This window comes from Panthera pardus, unplaced genomic scaffold, assembly GCF_024362965.1.
Source record: "Panthera pardus isolate Hobbes unplaced genomic scaffold, ASM2436296v1 HiC_scaffold_6, whole genome shotgun sequence".
Taxonomy (NCBI): domain Eukaryota; kingdom Metazoa; phylum Chordata; class Mammalia; order Carnivora; family Felidae; genus Panthera; species Panthera pardus.
This window is the reverse complement of record NW_026526991.1, coordinates 34081503-34103534: the sequence shown is the minus strand read 5'-3', so window position 1 is coordinate 34103534 and position 22032 is coordinate 34081503. Positions and strand designations below refer to the sequence as shown.

Genomic DNA, 22032 nt, shown 5'->3' with positions numbered 1-22032 from the left:
TCTATAGATTTTCTCTGATTCTTTCTTCTCTTGTTCTTTTTCATGGTTTGTGGCTTTCTTTAGTGATATACTTAGATTCCTCTCTCTTTATTCTTTGCACATCTATTACCGGTTTTTGTTTTGTGGTTACCATTAGGTTTGCATATAACATCTTCTGCATATTTATATAAAGTTGAAAATTGCTTAAGTTTAAACCCATTCTTCCCTCCTTTCCCTACCCATATTTTAGGTATGTAGTGTCTTATTTTACATTCTTTTATTTTATGAATCCTTTGACTAATTTTTGCAGAAGTAAAATCACTAAACTAAGAAAAATTTAAAAATATTTGGAACTTAATGGAACTTTTAAATTCAATGAAAGTGAAATGAAGACATCACTTATTATAAAATGTGTGGGATGCAGCAAAAGCAGTGCTTAGAAGGAAATTTATAGCAAAGTGCATATATTAGAAAAGAAGAGGGGTGCCTGGATGGCTCAGTTGGTTACGCATCCACCTCTTGATTTTGTCTCAGGTCATGATCTCACAGTTCGTGAGATCGAGCTTCACATTGGGCTCTGCACTGACAGCAAGGAGCCTGCTTCAGATTCTCTCTCTTCCTCTCTGCCCCTTCCTCTCTCTCTCAAAATAAATGAATAAACATTTAAAAAAAAGATCTGAAGTCAATAATCTAAATTTCTACCTTAGGAAACTTGGAAAAGTAAAGCAAATTAAAAGTAAGCAGCAGAAAAAAAATTATTAGAGAAGAAATCAATAAAATTGTAAACAGGAAATCAATAGATAATGAAACCAGAAGCGGGTCCTTTAAAAAGATCAACAGGATTAATAAGCCTCTAGCCAGGCTAACTAAGAAAGAAAAAAAGAGAGGACACAAATTACTAATATCAGAAATGATAGAGGGGACATCACTCTAATTCCATGGACAGTAAAAGAAAAATAAAGGTATGCTATGAATAACTCCATGCCCATAAATATAATAACCTAGATGAAATAGATCAATTCTTTGGAACACAATTTGCCAAAACTTACATAATAATAAATGGACAAGCTGAATAAGCCTATATCTCTTGAATAAATTAAATAAAAAATTAATCACTTTCCAAAATGGAAAGTGCCAGGCCCAGAGGGGTTCCTGGTGAATTCTATCAAACATTTAAGGAAGAAATTATACAAATTTACTACAATTTCTTTCAAAGGATAAAAGCAGAAAGGATACCTTCTAATTCATTCTTTAAGGCCAGAATTACCCTAATCCCAAAGACAGACAAATACTTTACAAGAAAACTACCGACCAATATCTTTCATGAACATGATACAGAAAATTCTCAACAAAATATTAGTGAATCAAATCCAACAATTTATAATGAGAATTATACACACTATTTTGGGATTTATCCCATGTATGCAAAGCCAGTTAAACATTGAAAAATCAATGTGTCCATCACATCAACAGGCTAAAAAAGAAAAATCACATGATACCTGTAGAAGCCAAAACACATTTCACAAAACCCACCATTCCTGATAAAATTCAATAAACTAGGAATAGAGGGGAGCTTCTTCAAGTTGGTAAAAAATGTCTACAAACAAACCTACAGCTAACATCACACTGGTGAGAAAGTCAAAGCTTTCCCACTAAAATCAAGTACAAGACAAGGATGTTGCCTGTAACCACTTCTTTTCAACCTTGTACCGGAAGTGCTAACTAATGCAATAGACAAGAAAAGGAAATAAAAGGTATACAGAGTGAGAAGAAAGAAATGAAATGTTTTTGTTTGCAGCAACATGATCATCTATATAGAAAATTTGAAAGCATAAGAAAACTTCTGGAACTAATAAACAATTATAGCAAAGTTTCAAGATGTAAGATACAATAGTCAATCACTTTCCTATGTACTAGCAATGAACAAGTGAAATTTGAAGTTAAAAACACAATACCGTCTACATTGTCCCCCCAAGTTAAATGTTAGGTGTAAATATACAAAATATGTATAAGATCTATATGAGAAAAGCTACAAAACTTTGATGAAATAAAGCAAAGACCTCAATAAATTGCTAAATATTCTATGCACATGCATAGAAGAACTCAATATTGGCAAGATTTCAGTTCCTCTTAATTTGATCTGTAGACTCAGTGAAATCCCAGAAAATCGTTTTGTAGATATTAACAAACTGATTTTAAAATGTATATGAGAAGGTAAAAGACTCAGAATAGCCAACACAATATTAAAGGAGAACAAATTTGGAGGACTGACAATACTTGATTTTCAAGATTTGCTATAAAGCTACAGTAACCAACACAGTGTGGTATTGGCAAAAGAATAAACAAATAGATCAATGGAGCAGAATTTAGACAGCCCAGAAATAGACCCATACAAATATGGTCAATTGATCTTTGACAAAAGAGCAAAGACTGTCTTTTCAACAAATGGTTTTAGAAGAAGATGACATCCACATAAAAAAAAAAAAATCTAGACATAGACCTATACCACTCACAAATATTAACTCAAAATAGATCACAGAGCTAAATGTAAAATGCAAAACTCTTAAGACTCCTATAAGATAACATAGAAGAAGATCTATATCTAGATGGCTTAGGTCATAGCTATGACTTTTTAGATGCAACACCAGTGGTGCAATGCATAAAATAAATAATATGATACGCTGGACTTCAATAAAATCAAAAACCTGTTTTCTGCTGAAGACAATGTCAAGAGAACGAGAAGAGAAGCCACAGATGAGGAGAAAAGAATTGCAGAACATTTATCTAATAAATGACTACTATCCAAAATATACAAAGAACTCTTAAATCTCAATAAGAAGAAAACAAACAACCCAATATCTAAAAAATGAGCCAATGACCTTAACAGACATTTCAACAGAGATATACAGATGGCAAATAAGTATATGAAAATACATACCACATCCTATGTCTTCAAGGAGATACAAATTGCAACAAGATACCACTACACACCTGTTATAATGGCCAATTTTCAGAATTATGACAACACCAAATTTCGACAAAGGTACGGAGCAACAGAACTCTCATTTATTGATGATAGGAGTGCAAAATGGTTCAGCCACTTTGGAAGACAGTTTGGAACTTTCTTATAAGACTAAAAATATTCTTACTGGAGGATCCAGCAATCTCAGTCTTTGGTATTTATCCAAATGAGTTGAAAACTTATGTCCAAACAAAAATCTTCACACAGATGTTTATAGCAGCTTTATTGATAATTGCCAAAATTTGAAAACAACCAAGACATCCTTCAGTAGATAAATGGATAAACTGTAGCACATCAGGCAATGGAATATTATTCAACAACGAAAGCAGATGAGCTTCCAAGCCATGAAAAGACATGGAAGAACATTAAATGGATATTACTAAGTGAAAGAAGCCAACCTGAAAAGACTATGTATGATTCCAAGTATGTGACATTCCGGAGAAGGCAAAACTTATGGAGATAGTAAAAAAATCAGTATTGCTAGCGGCTGGGACTGGGGAGAAGGAGTAAAGAGGCAGAGCATAGAGGATTTCTAGAGCAGTGAAAAACTACTCTGCATGATACCGTCATGGTGGATACAAGTCATTATACATTTGTCCAAATCCATAGAAAGTACAGCATCAAGAGTGCACCCTAATGTAAACTGTGGACTTTGGGTGACTATGATGTTTCAGTGTAGGTTCATAGATTGTAACAAATGTACCACTGTGGTGGGGAGTGGCAGCATGTTGGTAATGGGGGAAGCTTTGAACATGTAGGGGAAGGGAGTGTATAGAAAAATGTCTCTACTTCAAATTTTGTTTTAAACGTAAAAGTGATCTAAAAAATGAATGTTATTAATTAATTTTTAAATAATATAAGGTAAATATTAAGGAAGTAGCAAAGAGAGGTCAAAAATTCTAAACTATATTGGGAGAATTTTATTATATCTTTTTTAGCAATTTATAGAACAAGCACTCAAAAAATCAGTAAGGACATGGTTTGATAAACCAATTTAATAGCATTTGCTTAAAGGACATATATAAAATACTCAACAACTGGAGAATGTACATTACCCTCATACACATACAGGAAATTTACAAAACTTTAACTTATACTGACCTGAAATGAGGTCTCAGAAATTTCTTAAGGATTGAAATCATGTGCAGTGTGTTTTCTGAATAAAATGTAATAAACCATAAATGAACCATAATAAGATAACCAGATAGTATTTATTTTCTTGAAAATTAAGAAACATCTGAAAAATTCATGAGTCAAAAAATCATAAATATTAAAAAGTAACTTAACAATAAAAAAATCTATGTATTGCAGTATAAAAGCAATAGTTAATACAATTTTTAAAAGTAAAACAATTAATCAATAAAGATACATTTTTTGAAAGAAATTTGATTAACTCCTGGCAAGTCTCATTATGAAAATGAAGGAGAAAGCACAAACAACCATATCAAGAAGGAAAACTGGGACGGATGACAAATGATACAAACTAAAACAGTAGTAAGGGAATATTGTGAACAACCATATGGCAGTACATTTGAAAATTTGGAGAAAGTGAACAATTCATAGAAAACTATAATACCCAGACTGACCTTAACTCTAATATTAAACCTAACATTCTAGGCAAGCAACCAGAATGGAAAAAAATTTCAAACTGTGATAGTATTTTTTAAATCATGTGCCAAAGAATGTGTCTCACAAAAGAGGTACAAGACCTTACCAGGGAAATTGTAGAACTCTATCAAAAAATGTTAAAGAACAACTATAAGTAAATCTATGAATTGAAAGACTCAATTTCAAAGATTTAAATTCTCCCCAAATTAACAGTGGATACTATGCTCTCTCAATTAAATCCCAAGAGGTATTTATGGACATTGACAAGCAGAATCTAAAAATGTATGGAAAGTCAAAATCCTCAAATAGCCAAAACACATTCAACAAAGATGACTAAATCGAGAGGCCTTGCCAAACACCATAACTTATTATTAATAAGCTCTTATTATAGAGCTGAAGCAAATAGTATTGCATGGTATGGGTGGTACGGTATGGACGGGATGAGATGAGGTAGGATGAGATGGTAATTCCAGGATAGGGTAGGACAGGGTAGAGTAAAATAGTACAGAAAATGATAACTGATGGAGACCCCTGCATATATGCTTAATTGATATTATAAGACAAATTGCATTCTAAATCAGTGGGGAATAGATAGACTTTCCAATAAATTTTAATAAATTACCTATATTAAAAATTAATTGGGGCGCCTGGGTGGCTCTGTCGGTTAAGCGTCCGACTTCAGCTCAGGTCATGATCTCATGGTCGGTGATTTCGAGCCCCGTGTCGGGCTCTGTGCTGGCAGCTCAGAGCCTGGAGCCTGCTTTGGATTCTGTGTCTTCCTCTCTCTGTCTCAAAAATAAATAAACATTAAAAAAAATTAATTATGTCCACCTTAAAGAACTAAATATAAGAAGCAAAATCATAAAACTTAACAGAAGACAATGTGGAAGAATATAACATTGGATATGGAATTATTTCTTTAACAATATGCAAAAGTACTGGTCATCTTGATAAATATATTTACATTAAAATTAAGAATCTCTATAAAGCCAAAATGTCATAATAGTAGTGAAACAACCCACAGAGATGGAGAAGGCATTTGCCACGCATATAATCAACAAAGTTCCAGAATGTATAATATCCAGAGTGTATAATTCCTAAAAGTCATTAAAATACAAATAGCCTAATAGAAAAAAATAAATAAGAAGCCTTAACATATTTTTCACAAAAGAAGAAATCCAAATAACTTGTGAACATATAAAAAGGTGTTTAATCTCATTTTGTAGCAGAGAAATACAAATTAAATCTGCAAAGTTTAAAAAAAAATCCTAACAAAAATAAGATTTGGAAAACACATAACCAATAGGACTTATATTTTGCTAATTGAAGTATAATTTAGTACAACCATTTGGAAAACGTTACATGTGGTTGACTTGAAGATATCCATTTCATACAGTCCTTCGAATACATTCTTAGATGCTTGCCCTATAGGAATTTGTACAAGGATAGGGCAGTATTTTTCTTAATAACCCAAACTGGAAATAGCCCCTGCGTCTAACAACAATGGAATGGATAAACTCTAATACATCCATACAGTGGAAAACAGTATGACACTGAAAAGTAATGAATTGCACCTATACACAGCAACATAGATGAATCTCATAAACAATATTGAGCAAACAAACACAAAAGAATAACTACAGAATTGTTGCAAGCAAAGCTATACTATAATGCTTATACATAGGTAGTGAAAATTTTAAGGAAATCAAGAAAGTCAAGGTTATAAACTTTAGCATAGTGGTTATCCCTAAGAGAAGAGACTTTTGAGCAAGACTTCTTGTATGCAAGCAGTGTTCTATTTTTTTTTAAATGATCAGAGATCACATGGAATATGTATTTATATTTTTATTTATAGAATAATTTTAATATATATTAAAGTATATAATTTTATATAAACTATAAATATATATAAACATAAATATTTTATGTTTATATATATTTTTGTGTCTATATTTTTATATCATATACTTATATAAATATAAATATAAATATATAAATAAAATAAAATATATGTAAAATATAAATTTTATATAAAATAGTTTATATAAAATGTAATTTATATAATATTTATGTATGTATAATTACTTATACACCTTGAAATTGTAAACACCTGCTAAAGCCATACTTTGTGTACATTGTATATTTCACAACAAAATAAAAATGATTAAAAGGAGCTTTCCATGCCCACGTGGCAGCACATATACTAAAATTGGAATGACATAGAGAAGATTAGCATGGCCTACACAAGATGACACGCAAATTCATGAAGTGCTCCATATTTTGCTTTCCTTCCTAATGGTCTATGTCTATGATACACAAAGTGTATCTATGTCTACATAATATGTCTATGATACACAAAGTGACTTGATCAATTGAAGTCCCTTCCAGCTTCAAACCCCACCCCCAATTTCTCCTCAGAAAAGAGCTTCCACATACCAATATTTATATAAGTAGCTTAAAGCCAAAAATTAATTTTGTAGGGAATACTTGTAATGCCTATCTTGACTTGTTTCCTGACTACAATGTAAGTAGATCAATAATAGTTTCACCTATCTTTTCAATTAAAAGTGAAATCAGTGAATAGAGGCCCTTATTCATTTATGAATGAATTTCTGCTAGCTAAAATAAAAATCTATCTTTCTAAACAAAATATGATGAAAGAAAAAATTTTGCATCAATAAAGTATACACTTAGAAAACTCTTAAATCTTCAGTGTATGGAGATATTTGTTTAAATTATAACCTATGGAAAACAATAAGTTTGGGACCAGGTTTATTAGTCTCTAATATGTTTTTCATTCAAACTGTGAAAGAAAATTATTTTTACTTATATTTACTTATTGGTTTTTATAATGCAAGCAATATTTTAATATATATTCAATATTTTATGTGATGTTAGCTCTGTAACAGAAGCATATCTGTATTCTTTTTGACAGGTAGAAAAATCGTCACATGCAGAAAACTAATAGTCAATGAGCAATGCATTATGAATGTATTAACATACATACTATGAGTATTTCTGTTTTGTAGCTATAAAACAGTGATTATAATGATATAAAAATGTTTAATTGGGTCCATCAAGTCTCTATCATTAGTGTATCAATATAAAACTATTTATTGGCTTCTTTTGAAGTAAAACTAGTAAAGGAAATTAATCATGTACTTGGCCCTCAATTAAGATATATACATAAATGAGTAAAATTAGAGGTGTCTTTTTACCAGAGTAGAAGCTTTTAGATACAGCAAGAATCTGAAGTCCAACTATACAAACAAACAAACAAAAAACAGGTGGAAGTAATATTTATGTGGCCCTATGGCCATGATATTTTGAGGGCCAACCTACTTATATCATCAGCCTCTCCTTTATTCCATTGGGTGGGCCCTAGTTTGGATGACCTACTATATTAACACTCCCTGAGGGAGTCTAGATTGGATAGGGGAATATTTTCCAACAGTAATTAAATTGAGAGAGTGAAACAGGAGAGAATCATGTCAATGGAACCTCCTTCATGCTTATTACTGAGCAATTGCTAAAAATTATTTGAAATAACTTGAAATCAATTAGGACTGTGTACCCTTGTTATCTTCTGGAAATTAACTTTTTTTTTTTTAAAGACACACTAAAATCCTCATATATTATGAAATAAAATACATTAAAAAATACCTGTTACAAGGTTTAGAATCCTGGTAAGGAGGACTCCCTGGACTCCCCCAGAAAATTGTTCTTTCTAGTTTTGTGGTTAATCCTGGAATCTTTCCAGTGACCCCCTGGAACCTTAGTCTTGGCCTGGATTTGAAGACTCCTACAGATAGTCTTACCTCCTGCATAGCTAAATCTAGGCCCATGGCAACTGAGGTAGCACTAAGACTATGCATAATAGCCTTTAACTTAGGGGTAAAAATAGCGAAATGGCTACAGTAATTAAATCCTTACTATATGTTAGGCATGATATGTATCCAGTTATTTTATATTATTATATATATTTTAAGAGGAAAAAACTGAGGAAGAGAGAAGGTAGATAATTTGCCCAACATCACACAGTTAGTAGGTGAAAAAGCCAACTTATAACATGCAAGATAGATGCTAGCAGATAGATCACTGAGGTGTAGCCTCTCCAATATAGACTGAATTAATTTATTCTATAATCAATTTCTCAAATGTCACAATTCCAGAACCTCTTCTAATGAAAAATTAAGTGGTGTGCCAGATTCATAGGAAACACAGAAAGCAATCTTAGACAATGGCTACCAGGTAGTTCTAAAAACATCCTGTTAACACTTAATATTACTTAGAAATGGGTAAATCTGCCAAAGCCATGACAATGAAAGATGAGTACTTATTTTTCCTTTTACCTCAGGTTCCAATACAGCTTGGCACAGCACTGTTACTGATCCTGTCATTTAAAGCTTTTTTGTTTATCAGGGATTTTTCCATTAATTTTTATTTAAAATATTACATGAAAATATTTTTAACCTTGATTCCTGACATTTTTGTTACCCCGCTAAAGTTTGTGCCTGAGGTATTTCATTTGCCCCACTTGACTTACCCTAGTCCCAGCCCTAGTTAACAGCAAACATGGGGACAAATTACACATTAATGTGACTATACATATGACTATATAACTTTATATTGCTCTCGCAGAAGAAAATGAAGGACTACTAGTTTCGTAATATTTGATACTCCACTATAAAGATATTAATGAGATTATATTCAACTGAACATATAAATGGCAAAACATCTCCTTTCTGGTAGAAATATATATTAGTTGAATACAGAAGACCTATTATAAATGGTTAATAAGCACAACTACATCCACTTTGTGAATGTTTCTGTTATTTCAGAGGGATTCACTTAAATATAGCATTTCTATAATATTGAAAGTTGCATCTGCAAAATCTATGTATTTTAAAAGATAATTTAGTAACTAACTTTCCTTTGCTTTCTCATAAAGATCGTTCATATACTTTACGTATCACCCAACCCCCCAGACAGACAAATTTTGAGAATTAATCTAAATGTCAGAAACTAGCAAGTATTTTTCATTCTAGTACTTTTTTTTTTAACCTCCCTGCCATAAAATATAGTGAAATATGTAAAGGAGTGATTAGTGCTGCAGTTAGCCTTTGACCCTTACATACAAATTTGGCTCTATTCCCAAAATTTCTGTTTTTAAAGTTTTGCAACAACAATCCTCTTCTTTATTCATGAAATAATTTTCCTTAGTGATCAATTACATATTTATTTAAATATATCATAAAAGAATAGGAATGTTGCTTGTCACACACAAATGGCTCTTAGAGTTACTGGTTTCATGCCAATGCCATCAACTTTCCAACAACAGATTGGATTGGTTAAGGAAGAAGCCATAAACAGCCTATCAACAAGTATTTATACAGATGTTAATGAATTTAAAATTCTGTCCGTGCCAAACTCCAATTTTATTTGTGCTTTATTCATGAGGTATGATGCAATAACTTCTTTTAATAAACATGTACAGACCACTTATACTTTATAATGGAAACATATTTTTAGTGTTTCCAGCATGAGATACATAGAATCAGCCATTTATCAAAGTTACCAAAAATAGTTCCATTGTATGTAGCATTTTGCTCATCATGTAACTATGTCCTCCAAAAGCTTTTGGTAAAGAGATGAACTCATCTCTATCCGTGAAACCAAGAATATTTTTTTATTATATTACTAAGAAAGGCCATTAGGAGAAAAGAAAATAGTCATGGGAAAGTTGCCATATGTATTTAAAATATAAATAATTAGCTTTTTTTGTGTGTCCCAAATGATAATTGAATCTTAATCTCCCTGTGTGTAGGATATTATGATATACTGAAAATTTAGAAAACATTTATTTGAAGCATATGGGTTTAATGAACACTTATTTTTTTCATGAAGAAAAGAATAATATTTCCATTAATTTCAAAAGAGACTTCATTTCTTTTAGTGAGCTTTTTAAAGCTGAACTGATTTCCTCTAGGACTGCATACACTGTGGACATTTTATAAAGTAACCTTATATGATGGAGTAGTTTTTGTTTGTTTGCTTTTTAATTTGCCACCTTTCATTGGCAGTTTTTATCCCAAGCTAATTATGATTTTCGGGGCTGAAGTTTCTACTGTAATGATTAAGTTAATTATATATAGGAATGTGTTATCCTCCACAATGCACAGGTTTATCTACATGCTAAAAATCTAAATCCCAGCTCAACACTTCTCAGGTCACTTATAGAACATTAATCAACTGTGACAATTATTCATTTCACAGGTATTTATTGAGCACTATCCTACTATGTGCCCCTTAAAGAGTTTATATATAGTAGGAAAAACAGACACATGAATAGGAAAGGAAAATATAACATAATAAATGCTATCATGGAGTCTTTATAGGAACCTTTGGAGGACATCTCCAAGTTAACTTGAATAGGAAATATAGTGCTGACAGATCAAGGACTTACCCCAAAGAATATAATTTCCAAACTGAGACCTGAAGACAAATCAAAAACAACATTGGCAAAGTGGGTAATCTGAAGCATAGGTCTATAGGCAAAAGAAACCATTTTGAGTAATTATAATATTTTTGAGTGATTGAGGCAAGAATCTAACATGTGTCTGAAGGTATATGCATGGCTTGTATGCCATGCAAAAAATAAAAATAAAAAAAAATGAACTTAATCCAAGGGCAATGGAGAATCAGGAGTTTAACCTATGAAGCAGCAAAATTAGATTTATGTTTTAGCAAGGCCATTTGCAGTATGGAGATAGGTACATGGGAGCAAGACCAAAACAAACAAACAAACAAAAGACCAGTGAAAAGGCTATTAGAGTAATTCAGAAGAAATGATGGTAGCCTGATACAAAATAGTAGCAACAGGAATCCAGGAAATTTGACAGATTGAAAAGAATTTAAGAGGTAAAGTATTCAGTTGTAGGTTGAGGAAGAATGCTGGTTCAGTACGACTCTGGTCTCTGATTTATACATTGACAATGGTGGTACCATTTGGGGAATTTGGAAAAAGTGGAATAATACACGAGTTCAGCTTTTTTACATACTCAGTTTAAATTATCTGTGCAATGTCTAAATGGCAAAGCTTTGGATGGATACATGTGTCAAAAGGAGATCATGAAAATGATTGAAGAACTTGGATGAATATCCTCATACAGGAAAATTATAGCCTAAGAAAAAAAAATGGGGCCAAGATCAAACCCAAGAAGAATCCTGAGATTGGAAGGGATGGCAAGGGCAGAGGAGCCCTTGAAGGAGACTGGGGTTTAGAAAAAGTCAGAGAAAAAACAAGGAGAGTGTAATGAAACAAAATACAAAGGAAATAAGACTTCAAATTAATGAAGCAAGACCCAAAGAAGTAGGAAAGGAGAGGAGGTAAAAGGTTTCAGTTTCTGCAGGCAGAATGGTGCCTCTTCTACAATGGAAAGGTTTTACTGAGCAGCCTGACTAATGACAAGCATCCATTAAGTTATCCATATCACCATTATTCTTCTTATGCAAGATACTAAAAACAGAACTTCCTCTGCAAGTTTAAAAGAGTTAATTGTCTTCTCTTCTTCTCAGTGACAGGAGTAATCCTGAAATAGTTTAACCAAAACAAAATCAATTTCTTCAGTATATGAATTGCAGTATCTTCAAGTACATCCAGCCAACTTCACCAACATGCTTATTCTGTTTCTTACACTGAGCACACGCCAATCTACCAATCTATGCCTTAGGGTTAAAATGGTTAATATGAATTGGGCCCTTACAGTGAAATCTCTCATCTTTACTCAGGACTGTAGTTTAGAACTTTGGCTGAGGTCTGATGTAAAACCACTTAGGATTTATGGAGTGTTATTGTAGAGCTGAGGAAAACTTTCCAAAATGAGTACTTTAAAAAGTGACTATTGCAAGTATATGTCATTATTTTAAAAAACAGAAAGACACAGATAATTTTTTTGTATTTTAGCTAAAAGCACAATTAAAAAAAAGCAAATAAAAATAAAAAAATAAAAGTACAATTGTTACACAAAGATTCTCCACATATCAAGAGTCATAAGGTTCTAGCTATAGGCTCAGTTGATTATCAGTGGTCACTGAGTCCTCACTACTTTCTATCACTGCCCTTACGGGCCCAACATCTGGTTTGGTTAACCAAGAAAGGCTGATAAAAGGTTCGGACTCTGCTGGAGAAAAGACTTAACGCTGTACAGTAACTGGAAGTGATAATGCCAAAAGTTCCCTTTGTTTGAGTCTCCCGTATAGTTTCTACATACCTATATGGTCAGTTACCAGAATGGTGTCTCCTCATGGATTCAACGGTCAGCTCTCTCATGGCAAGCGATTGCTCCTCCAATCTAGCAAACATGGAGAGGTTGACTTAAGCTCAGGAAGCAAGAGATAGGGCCTTTTAGAAACACAAGGTGGCATGAGAAGCAACAGCAAGTTAACTTCACTAAGTTCACATAGTTTAGAGAAATAAACACCTTGATTTTTAGCTTTCCTGAGAACTGGCCACCCTATCTTTTTGAATTGAAAACTAGAGTCATTTCACCAATTTCAACAGCAACTTTTAAGGAAAAAAGACATGATAGGTATTTCATCCTCAACATGCAGAATGACAAATGTATGTATGAGTGTGTGTGCCACATGCATCGAGCATTTGTGGTTGGCCTTGTGTCATGCTTCATTTGTTTTCCAAACAACTTGCAAATAAATATAAGGTGACTTTCTGTGTGCAAAGATCTACACTGGATTAATAAGATAACATTTTAAATATTGGGTTTTAAATTATAGAATTCTTGTTAGCTTGATTACCAGGAGTTAGTTTTTAAGAAGTACCTTTCTCTGGTGTACTGTCAATCAAACTACAAAGCTAACAAGTCCCTAAATCTGGTAATGGCTCAAAAAAAGATCAAGTCTATGGAGGAAGGGTCTAAAACAGCAGGTGTTTGGAGTAGTTCCGAAATGCATACCATTTACGTAGTAGTAACATCCACAGAGTAAAACAAACAAACGAACAAAAAAACAAACACAAATGTATAAATGTTATATTTGAATATAAAGGTTGGATTTTTAATTTTCTTTTTTCTTTTCCTTTACTATTTTCATTGTTTCCTTGTATTCTTACCTTATATAAATTTCTCCTCTTGCATATTCCCATATCCATTTACATTGTTATGCTTCCCACCTCCTTTTTTGAAATAGCTACTATGGCATAAGCACAGGTTCCCTAAACCTCATATTATTATATTCCAAGCTTAAAATATTGCATTAGCTTACACAAACCAAGCTGAGTTTTATGCAAAATTAAAACTCTGTTTCAAATACCCTCAATATAATTTATGAATTCTACATACGTATAAAGTTAGTATAAGAACAATTGACTTTAAAATAAGCCTGAAAAAACATCATAATGGACAGATATTCTTTTCATACTAGAATTGTACTCTACCAAATTTGATCTTTGTATTTTTAATGTAAAAACTAAAAAACAAGTCCTATAAAATGTTGGCTACAATGAAACATTTTCTTTTTTTTTTTTTTTAAGATAGATGGGTTTGAAACTCAAGCAGGAAAATTACTGAAGTGACTGACATTTTTCTTACAGATGACCTGACTCCCATGAATTAGTCTTTTTTTTTTCCCTTTCTTTCTTTTGATAAAATTGTTTGCCTAGACTGAACTACTTGGCCAAAATTTGATCTCTTTAAATAACAAATAAAATTTCCACATTTTTCCCCAGGTAAGGAAGAAGAATTTATCTACAAGGATGCCACTGCAAATGAAAAATTAGAAAGGAGTAAAGAATACACATACCAATGGCTTCACACACAGGTTGGGATTCATGAAACAACTAGTTCCAGAAATATGAAATGGTGAGGTCATTTCCTTTAAATTAGATTTTTGTATTGTAAACACATCTTGAAAAGTGAAACCTAGGTTAATTGTGCTAAAACAAACATGACTTTATAGCCAAAGGCCAATACATCACGTTGCCAGGTTGTAAAAGGCCTCTTACATAGAATAGATTTAATCACTTTTTATATTTTTTACCCTAAAATGTTTGAGAACTCTGTTTCTGTAATGCTTAAAACTAAGAGATGAACCACACAAATGATTCTACTGTATAAAGTTAAATGCATGGTATCCATTAACTGTTTAAATATCATATGTATTGGAGGTGGTATTTTATTTTGTGTCCTTTTTATGTTTGGCAGTTAAATTATAGTTCAACACTGCTGCTGCTGCTTTACCAGTAGTATAACTAATTTTCAAGGATGTCTCCATGCTACAGTTTCCTCTTTTATAGTAGATGATAATATGTTATCTATCTCACAGCATAGAGGTGAGCTCACAAGGTGGAGAATATCAGTATATATTCTCAATAAACACATCCTTTAACAATAAACAAGATACCTTGAATCTAATAGGTAATTAATTAATTTTTGTTACATTAATGTACATATTAGTTTGCTAGGACCTTTGTAACGAAATACCATAAATTGTGTGGCTTAAACAGCATAGATTTACTTTCTCACAGTTCTGGAAGCTATAAGTTCAAGATTAAGGAGTCAGCAGGTTTGGTTTCTTTGAAGGTCAGTCTTCATGGTTTGTAGATGGCCACCTTCTCACTGTGCCCTCACGTCATCATCCTTCATTCTCTTTGTGTTTTAATCTCCTGTTTTTATAAGGACACTGGTCATATGAGATTGGAGCCTACCAATATGAACTCATTTTACTGTAATTACCTCTTTCAAGGCTCTATCTCCAAATATATCACATTATGAAGTATTGAGGGTTAGTACTTCAACATATGAATTCTGATGAAACAAAATTCAGCTCACAGCAATTTAGTATAAACCACTGAACCAAAAGTTATAGGAAAATAATAAAAGTCCAGAGATAATATTTTGGAAAATATTTTCAAGACTTTTGTTTAACTACATGTGTCCAGAAAAAGAATTTAAAAAGTGCTATTATAAACACTTACTAAATATATAAATCGATATTGAATCTAAATGTAGCTGACACTTTGGAAATGTTTCCAGGCATTATAGTAACTATTTAAATGACTAACAAAAGACAAACAAAATCCTACAATCATGAGGGTTAACCCTTAATTTAGAAGCGAGTTAAAATATGTAAAAAAAAATGAAATCTTTTTGTAATATATATAAATTGAAATGTTCATGTGGTCAATTCTATCCATATAATTCCTTTAAAAATATGGAAAAGGGAGTGAAGAATGAAAGTGAAATTAAAACAATATTTTATAATTTGGATTATTTTGTCCTATTTCATTGTGAGCAAAGAAAATAGGAATAAATCAATCAACATTTGAGAACATTAAGTATTATAATTAATGCAAGCACAATTTCTTTTACGTTGGTGTTAATCAATTTAATGTAATTCATAAGATGGCATCCTTAAAACTATAAACAAATATAGTGTAACTTATAGTTTATCATCGATCTTAATCAGGTATAAGAGGTATTATTCAGAGATTTTTAAAGTATTAGGATAGATAAGGTGAAAATATTAGCAAAATGTTTCAGGATATATTTTAGACATATTTAAACACTTAACAATATCCTTTACCCCTAAATAAGTTATATTTAAACACATGATATAACAGGAAATTGTTCATAGCTTTTCTCTCTTGAAAATATATAAAGGAATAAGTAGATACTCTGAGAGAAATTGTTTTCAAGAACAGAAGTTCTTGAAAAGCCAAATGTCAATATTCTAGTTTTAAACAGAAATGAATTGTGAGCATTAGTATAATGCTTTAAACACATTACAGATATTTTAAAAATAAGAACCTTTGCCTTTCTCATAATACAAGTAAGATATATAAGTAAAAGTAAATAAAATATTTATATGTTCTATAATTTATTAACTATCATTGGTACTTTCAAATTTTTGCCCTTTATACCTATTTGTGTTTGGCAAAGAAGAGTGGCATTAAAGTGGTGTTTAGAAATTTAAATTTTATGTCAAATTGAATTTTCAGATGACTATGGAAAGACACATTTGTATATATGTTTGCATACAGCCCAATTTAATAAAACTATTATTTCCACTTTGTAAATTACTGATTCCTCCCAAACTTTTCACTGGGCATTTCTTTAATATTCTTCCTCTACATTTATATAATAATATGATTTTTGTTTTTGTCACTCTGCAGCAAACACTTCTTGCCTGAGTTAGATCCAGATATACTTAACGGTGGAAGAGTTCAGCTTGTGGTAAGAAATGTGTTTAAAGTTACAAAAAAATGTTGTAGACACTAATCCTTAGTAAATGGCACTTTAAAATACGTCCATAATTAGTGTAAATTATGAAAATATCACAACTCTGTCTATTTGGGGTGATCTCAAAATACTGTATATTAAAATAATAACCTGTAATAATATGTTTTCTTGACTTGTAATATAACTTTCAAATCTGATATTATTTAAAATCTTGATTCTATATGACAGATTTTAAAATATTAGCATACTGCCACATTTAAAATAATATTACTACGAATAGGAATTACATAATGAACTTATTTACTTGAATATTTTAAAAGAATAGGATACTGAGGGAAACATAAAAATACCCTCACAAGTTGGAAAATCAAACCAGATAAAAATTAACAAGTAATTGTGACTCAACCACTCTAAGTAATGAAATAAAAGGTATTGGAACTTTAGGAACAACCAAGTTTTAAACATGGTGACCAGAGTGTAAGACTCTAGACAGTATAACTATATGTGCATTGCAAAAGTCAATTGGGCTATACGCTATCAGAAGGAAGACTATGTTAACAGAAGGAGAATGGCAAATATGGAGTCTAGAGAAATGGAGCCCACAAAACAAGCAATTGTCAGTATGTTTCCAAAAGTTTCCAGAGAAGAGGGTACCCTAACCAATGATAGAAGTGTGTGGTCTCTTTGGCAGGTGAAAATGGATGCATCAGGTGACCCTAACTTTATGACACCTTTCATTTATAGCAACCTATTAATACTCCTTGCACAGATTCTACATTCACCAAAAAAACTAAATATAATTTAGCTTGCCAAGTAGCACTTAGCATAAAAAGATAATGCACTTTCTGATGGAACCTAGTATGATGGTATCAAGAGCAGTTATAGTCACCATTCTTATGAACAACTCATTCAAGGAGTTTTCCTGAAAAGGGAGCAAAATTAGGGCAACAGCTAAAATTAATGTGTTTATGAAAATATTTATAGAATCTATACATAAATTTAAAATAATCATTAAGCAAATATTTTCTTGCATTTTAATAGAGACTCCTCTGGCAGAGTGGCATGTTGATTGCCCTAGGAAAATTGATACTTCAAGCTATGAACACCATGCATATTACTAACAATTGCGCACAGATTGTTGAGTTGCCACTTGGGAGGAAGAATGTCATGATAAAGAAAGTGATTTTATATTTAATCATTATACTTCCTAAAATTAATGAAAACAGACTGGGTAGATCACTAATCAAAATGGTTCTATGAGAGTAATGCTCTGACATTAATCTCTCTCCTCCTATGTATATCCCACTGTATTGCACTATGTTCAAATATGTCACAAATACATATCAATGATAAATGCTTTTCTGATATTGAAGAGGTACAGGTGAACACAAAACAAGGTAAATGGTAGTATATAAGAAACACAGTTTTTGTTTGTTTTTGTTTTTTTGTAAACAGAGATAGGAGAAGGGTTAACTAAGGACTTACATCAAAAGGATACTGGACTAATTGAAGGCCCAGAGCAGAAAGACTCTTATAGAATCTTGGGAACATACTGGGGAATGTGCCGATAATTGCACAACTGGGACCAGACCATAACTAAGAAGAAAATTAAAAAACAAATCAGCAATGGCTACCACTATAAGATCCTTAAGACATAAGGAAAACACTCATAATAGAAAGACAGAAAATCATGAAACAAAGTGATCAAATTTTAATTAGAACAAATCAGTAAATCAGCATACTATAAATTCTGAATATATAAAATATTACCTTTGAAATAAACTCTGCACTGGACACCATAAAAGAGAGACTTAGTGAATTGAAAGATGATCTACAGAGGAATAGTAATTAGATTGACAGCTGACATTATAGCAGAACTAATTCATACCAAAAGGCAGTGGAATTACTTCTTAATAATAAAGATTGATATAAATATTATCCAAAATACTCTTCACTAACTTTCAGGAGAAATAATGCGATATAATCCAATACTCAAATTCTGGGTTTTGAGGAAGCTAATAAGTAACATCTCTGTCTTCCAAACAAGATCAAAGCATTTTATGTGGCAGACAGGATTGAGAAAAATGAAAACAAGATATCACTTTACTTATTTCCAAATACATATCAGAAGGCATGTCATAGATTTAGACAATTGCTAATTAAGTTTATTCCCCCAAAACTCCAGGATGTTTCTGCAGAAGGTGGTCTTAGTTCCCCCAGAAAACATATTCTGAGATTCTTGTATTTGAGTGCAGGACATTCGTTGGGGAAGGCTTTCAGAAACGACTCCCTTGAGTGGTGAAAGAAACAGGATTGAGCAGAGGGAAAAGATAAAATGCAATAGAGTTGCAGCAGGAGAAGGGAGCCCCAGTGGTAAGAAGGCCCTTTTAAATTGTGTTAGCATATGAGGTAAGAAGATCAGGCTTTTACGCTACTGCATCTCCTCCGAAGAGGCTTTGGCTTAGGCAGGGCAACCATCTTTAGCTAAGGACAATTTCCAGAAACGTATTCAGCTGAGAGCCCATAGACTTCAACTTTCTCAGCAACTGGAAGAATCTGATTCAGTTGTTACATGTGAGATATGATAATACCCAGTATACTGACCAAGTTTATCATCCATAGATGCAACAACTTAGCACCTAAAATGTGTCAACTGTCTCCAAATAAATCTATAAAATTGCAAATCTATCAATTTGCAAATCTGTAGAGCTGCTTGTTTTAGGAAGCTGAAAAATCTCATTCTACAGATTTTTTTTTCCCTAATGTTTATTTATTTTTGAGACAGAGAGGGAGACAGAGCATGAGCAGGGAGGGCAGAGAGCGAGAGGGAGACACAGAATCCACAGCAGGCTCCAGGCTCTGAGCTGTCAGCACAGATAGTGACGCAGGACTCGAACTTATCAACTGGGAGATCGTGACCTGAGCTAAAGTTGGTCACTCAACCAACTGAGCCACCCAGATGCCCCTGAAGAATCTCATTCTAAAATGCGTATTGATGAATAACAGCCCAATGTTATGTAAATCAACTTTGAAAAAGGAAAGCTAACTTGCATCACAAGATATAAAGACTTAATATAAAACTAAACTTTATGGTACAAATATACCAATGGATATAAATAGTTTAGAAGTAGACCTGTGACTGTATAGAAAAATATATGATAAAGATGAGAAAGTTCAAAATTTTTAGTACACAGAATTCAGTAAATTAGCATTAAGAAACCATATTCAAATGGAACATAAACCATATTCAAATGGAATTTAGAAGATTTGAAGTCTCAAATGTGAAAAGTGAAGTTATAAAACTGACCAAATAAAATAATTAAGAATATATTTGCAACTTATCAGTAAATAAAGACTCTTTTAAAAGATACAAATGATACAAATTATATGGCAAATAAAATTGATTGACTTGACTATGTTAAATAAATATTACTTCCTATGAAAGATTTTATGGAAAAAGTTAACAGACAGATTACAGATATGGACAAACTATTTTCAGTGCCTAAAAGTAACAATAGCTTAATATCCATATAAAAAGTAAGCTTCTGCAAGTAAACAATATAAAGTCAGGTAACCTAATGAAAAAAAGTATATACATACAATAGAAAATGTGTATATAGACAGTTTACAGAGTTTATGCCTAAATGCATAAATGTACATAAAGAGGTGCTCAGTTATATGACCAGAGAGATAAAAATTAAAACTAAGAAGTTGCATGACTATCCTCATCAGAATGGCAAACATTAGAATGTTGGGTAATGCAAAGTGCTATTAATGATGTGGAGACACTGATGTACAGCTCATGAAAATAAAAGCTGGTACAGTTATTTTGTAAAGAAATCTGTCAGAATTTATTAAAATAGTTCCTTGTATGCTCTATCAGATATTAGCAGCAAACTTTAGAAAACTTTACTTAAAAATAGTCTATTTACCGGGATGCCTGGGTGGCTCAGTCAGTTAAGCAATTTCAGCTAAGGTCACAATCTCATGGGTTGTGAGTTTGAGCCCCATGTTGGACTGTAAGCTGACAGCACAGAGGCTGCTTGGAATTCTCTCTCTCCCTCTCTCTCTACCCCAACCCCGACTTGTGCTCTCTCTCACTCTTAAAATAAACAAATAAAGATTTTAAAAATTAAAAAAATATATTCTATTTACCACAATGTAAAAACATAAAATATTTAAGAATAAATGTTAACATTAAGATGTTCAAAGATCCTATAATGGTAACCACCAAATATTGCTTTAAAAATTTCAAAAAAATATACCACACTCATGCATAGATTCAAATTGTAAGATGTCAATTCTCAACGATCTATAAATTCAGTAGACTCTTAGAAAGATTTTTAGTAGAAATGGACAAATTATAAAATGTGGAAATGCGAAAGACCTACAATAGTCAATACAGTCTTGAAAAATAAGACTCACAGTACCTGATCTCAAGACTTTCTATAAAGTCCCAGTAATCAAGACTATCTGTTATGTGAATAAAGACAGAAAAATCAATTAATAGAAAATAATAGTCCCGAAAATACCACACTTACAAGGTTAGTTGATTTTGCTTAAAGGTACTAAAGCAATTAACAGAGGGAAAAAATAATATTTTTCTCAACAAATAGTGCTGGACCCCTGTATATCTACAAGGAATATGAATCTTGATTGCTACTTCACACTTTAAAAACCAATTTGAGGGGCGCCTGGGTGGCTCAGTCGGTTAAGCGGCCGACTTAGGCTCAGGTCATGATCTCGCGGTCCATGAGTTCGAGCCCCGCGTTGGGCTCTGTGCTGACAGCTCAGAGCCTGGAGCCTGTTTCAGATTCTGTGTCTCCCTCTCTCTCTCTGACCCTCCCCCGTTCATGTTCTGTCTCTCTGTCTCAAAACTAAATAAACGTTAAAAAAAAGAAAAAAAAAGAAAGAAACAAAAAACCAATTTGAGGTGAATTATGGGCCTAGATGTAAATGCTAAAATTATAAAACTTCTCTGGGCACCTGGGTAGCTCCATTGGTTAAGCATCCAACTTCAGCTCAGGTCGTGATCTCGTGGTTCATGAGTTCAAGTCCCACATCGGGCTCTGTGCTGATAGCTTGGAGCCTGGAGCTCGCTTCGGATTCTGTGTCTCCCTCTCTCTCTGCTCTTTCCCTGCTTGCACTCTGTCTCTCTCCCTTTCTCAA

The 22032-nt window shown here is 32.4% G+C and overlaps 1 protein-coding gene and 1 non-coding gene across 6 annotated transcripts in view; both read left to right on the top strand.

Moving 5' to 3' along the window:
* The window catches only part of LRRIQ1 (leucine rich repeats and IQ motif containing 1), a 213340-nt gene that overhangs the window by 157953 nt on the left and 33355 nt on the right, over positions 1-22032 (top strand). For all 5 annotated transcript variants that reach the window (XM_053895107.1, XM_019434723.2, XM_019434722.2 and 2 more), the window contains 2 exons: positions 14352-14484; positions 16797-16857. In XM_053895107.1, the coding sequence (XP_053751082.1) occupies positions 14352-14484; positions 16797-16857 (194 nt within the window). The remainder of the gene's footprint in view (positions 1-14351; positions 14485-16796; positions 16858-22032) is intronic.
* Positions 6790-6892, top strand: LOC128775153 (U6 spliceosomal RNA). Its single transcript, XR_008419804.1, has one exon. It is a non-coding gene; the product is annotated as a U6 spliceosomal RNA (small nuclear RNA).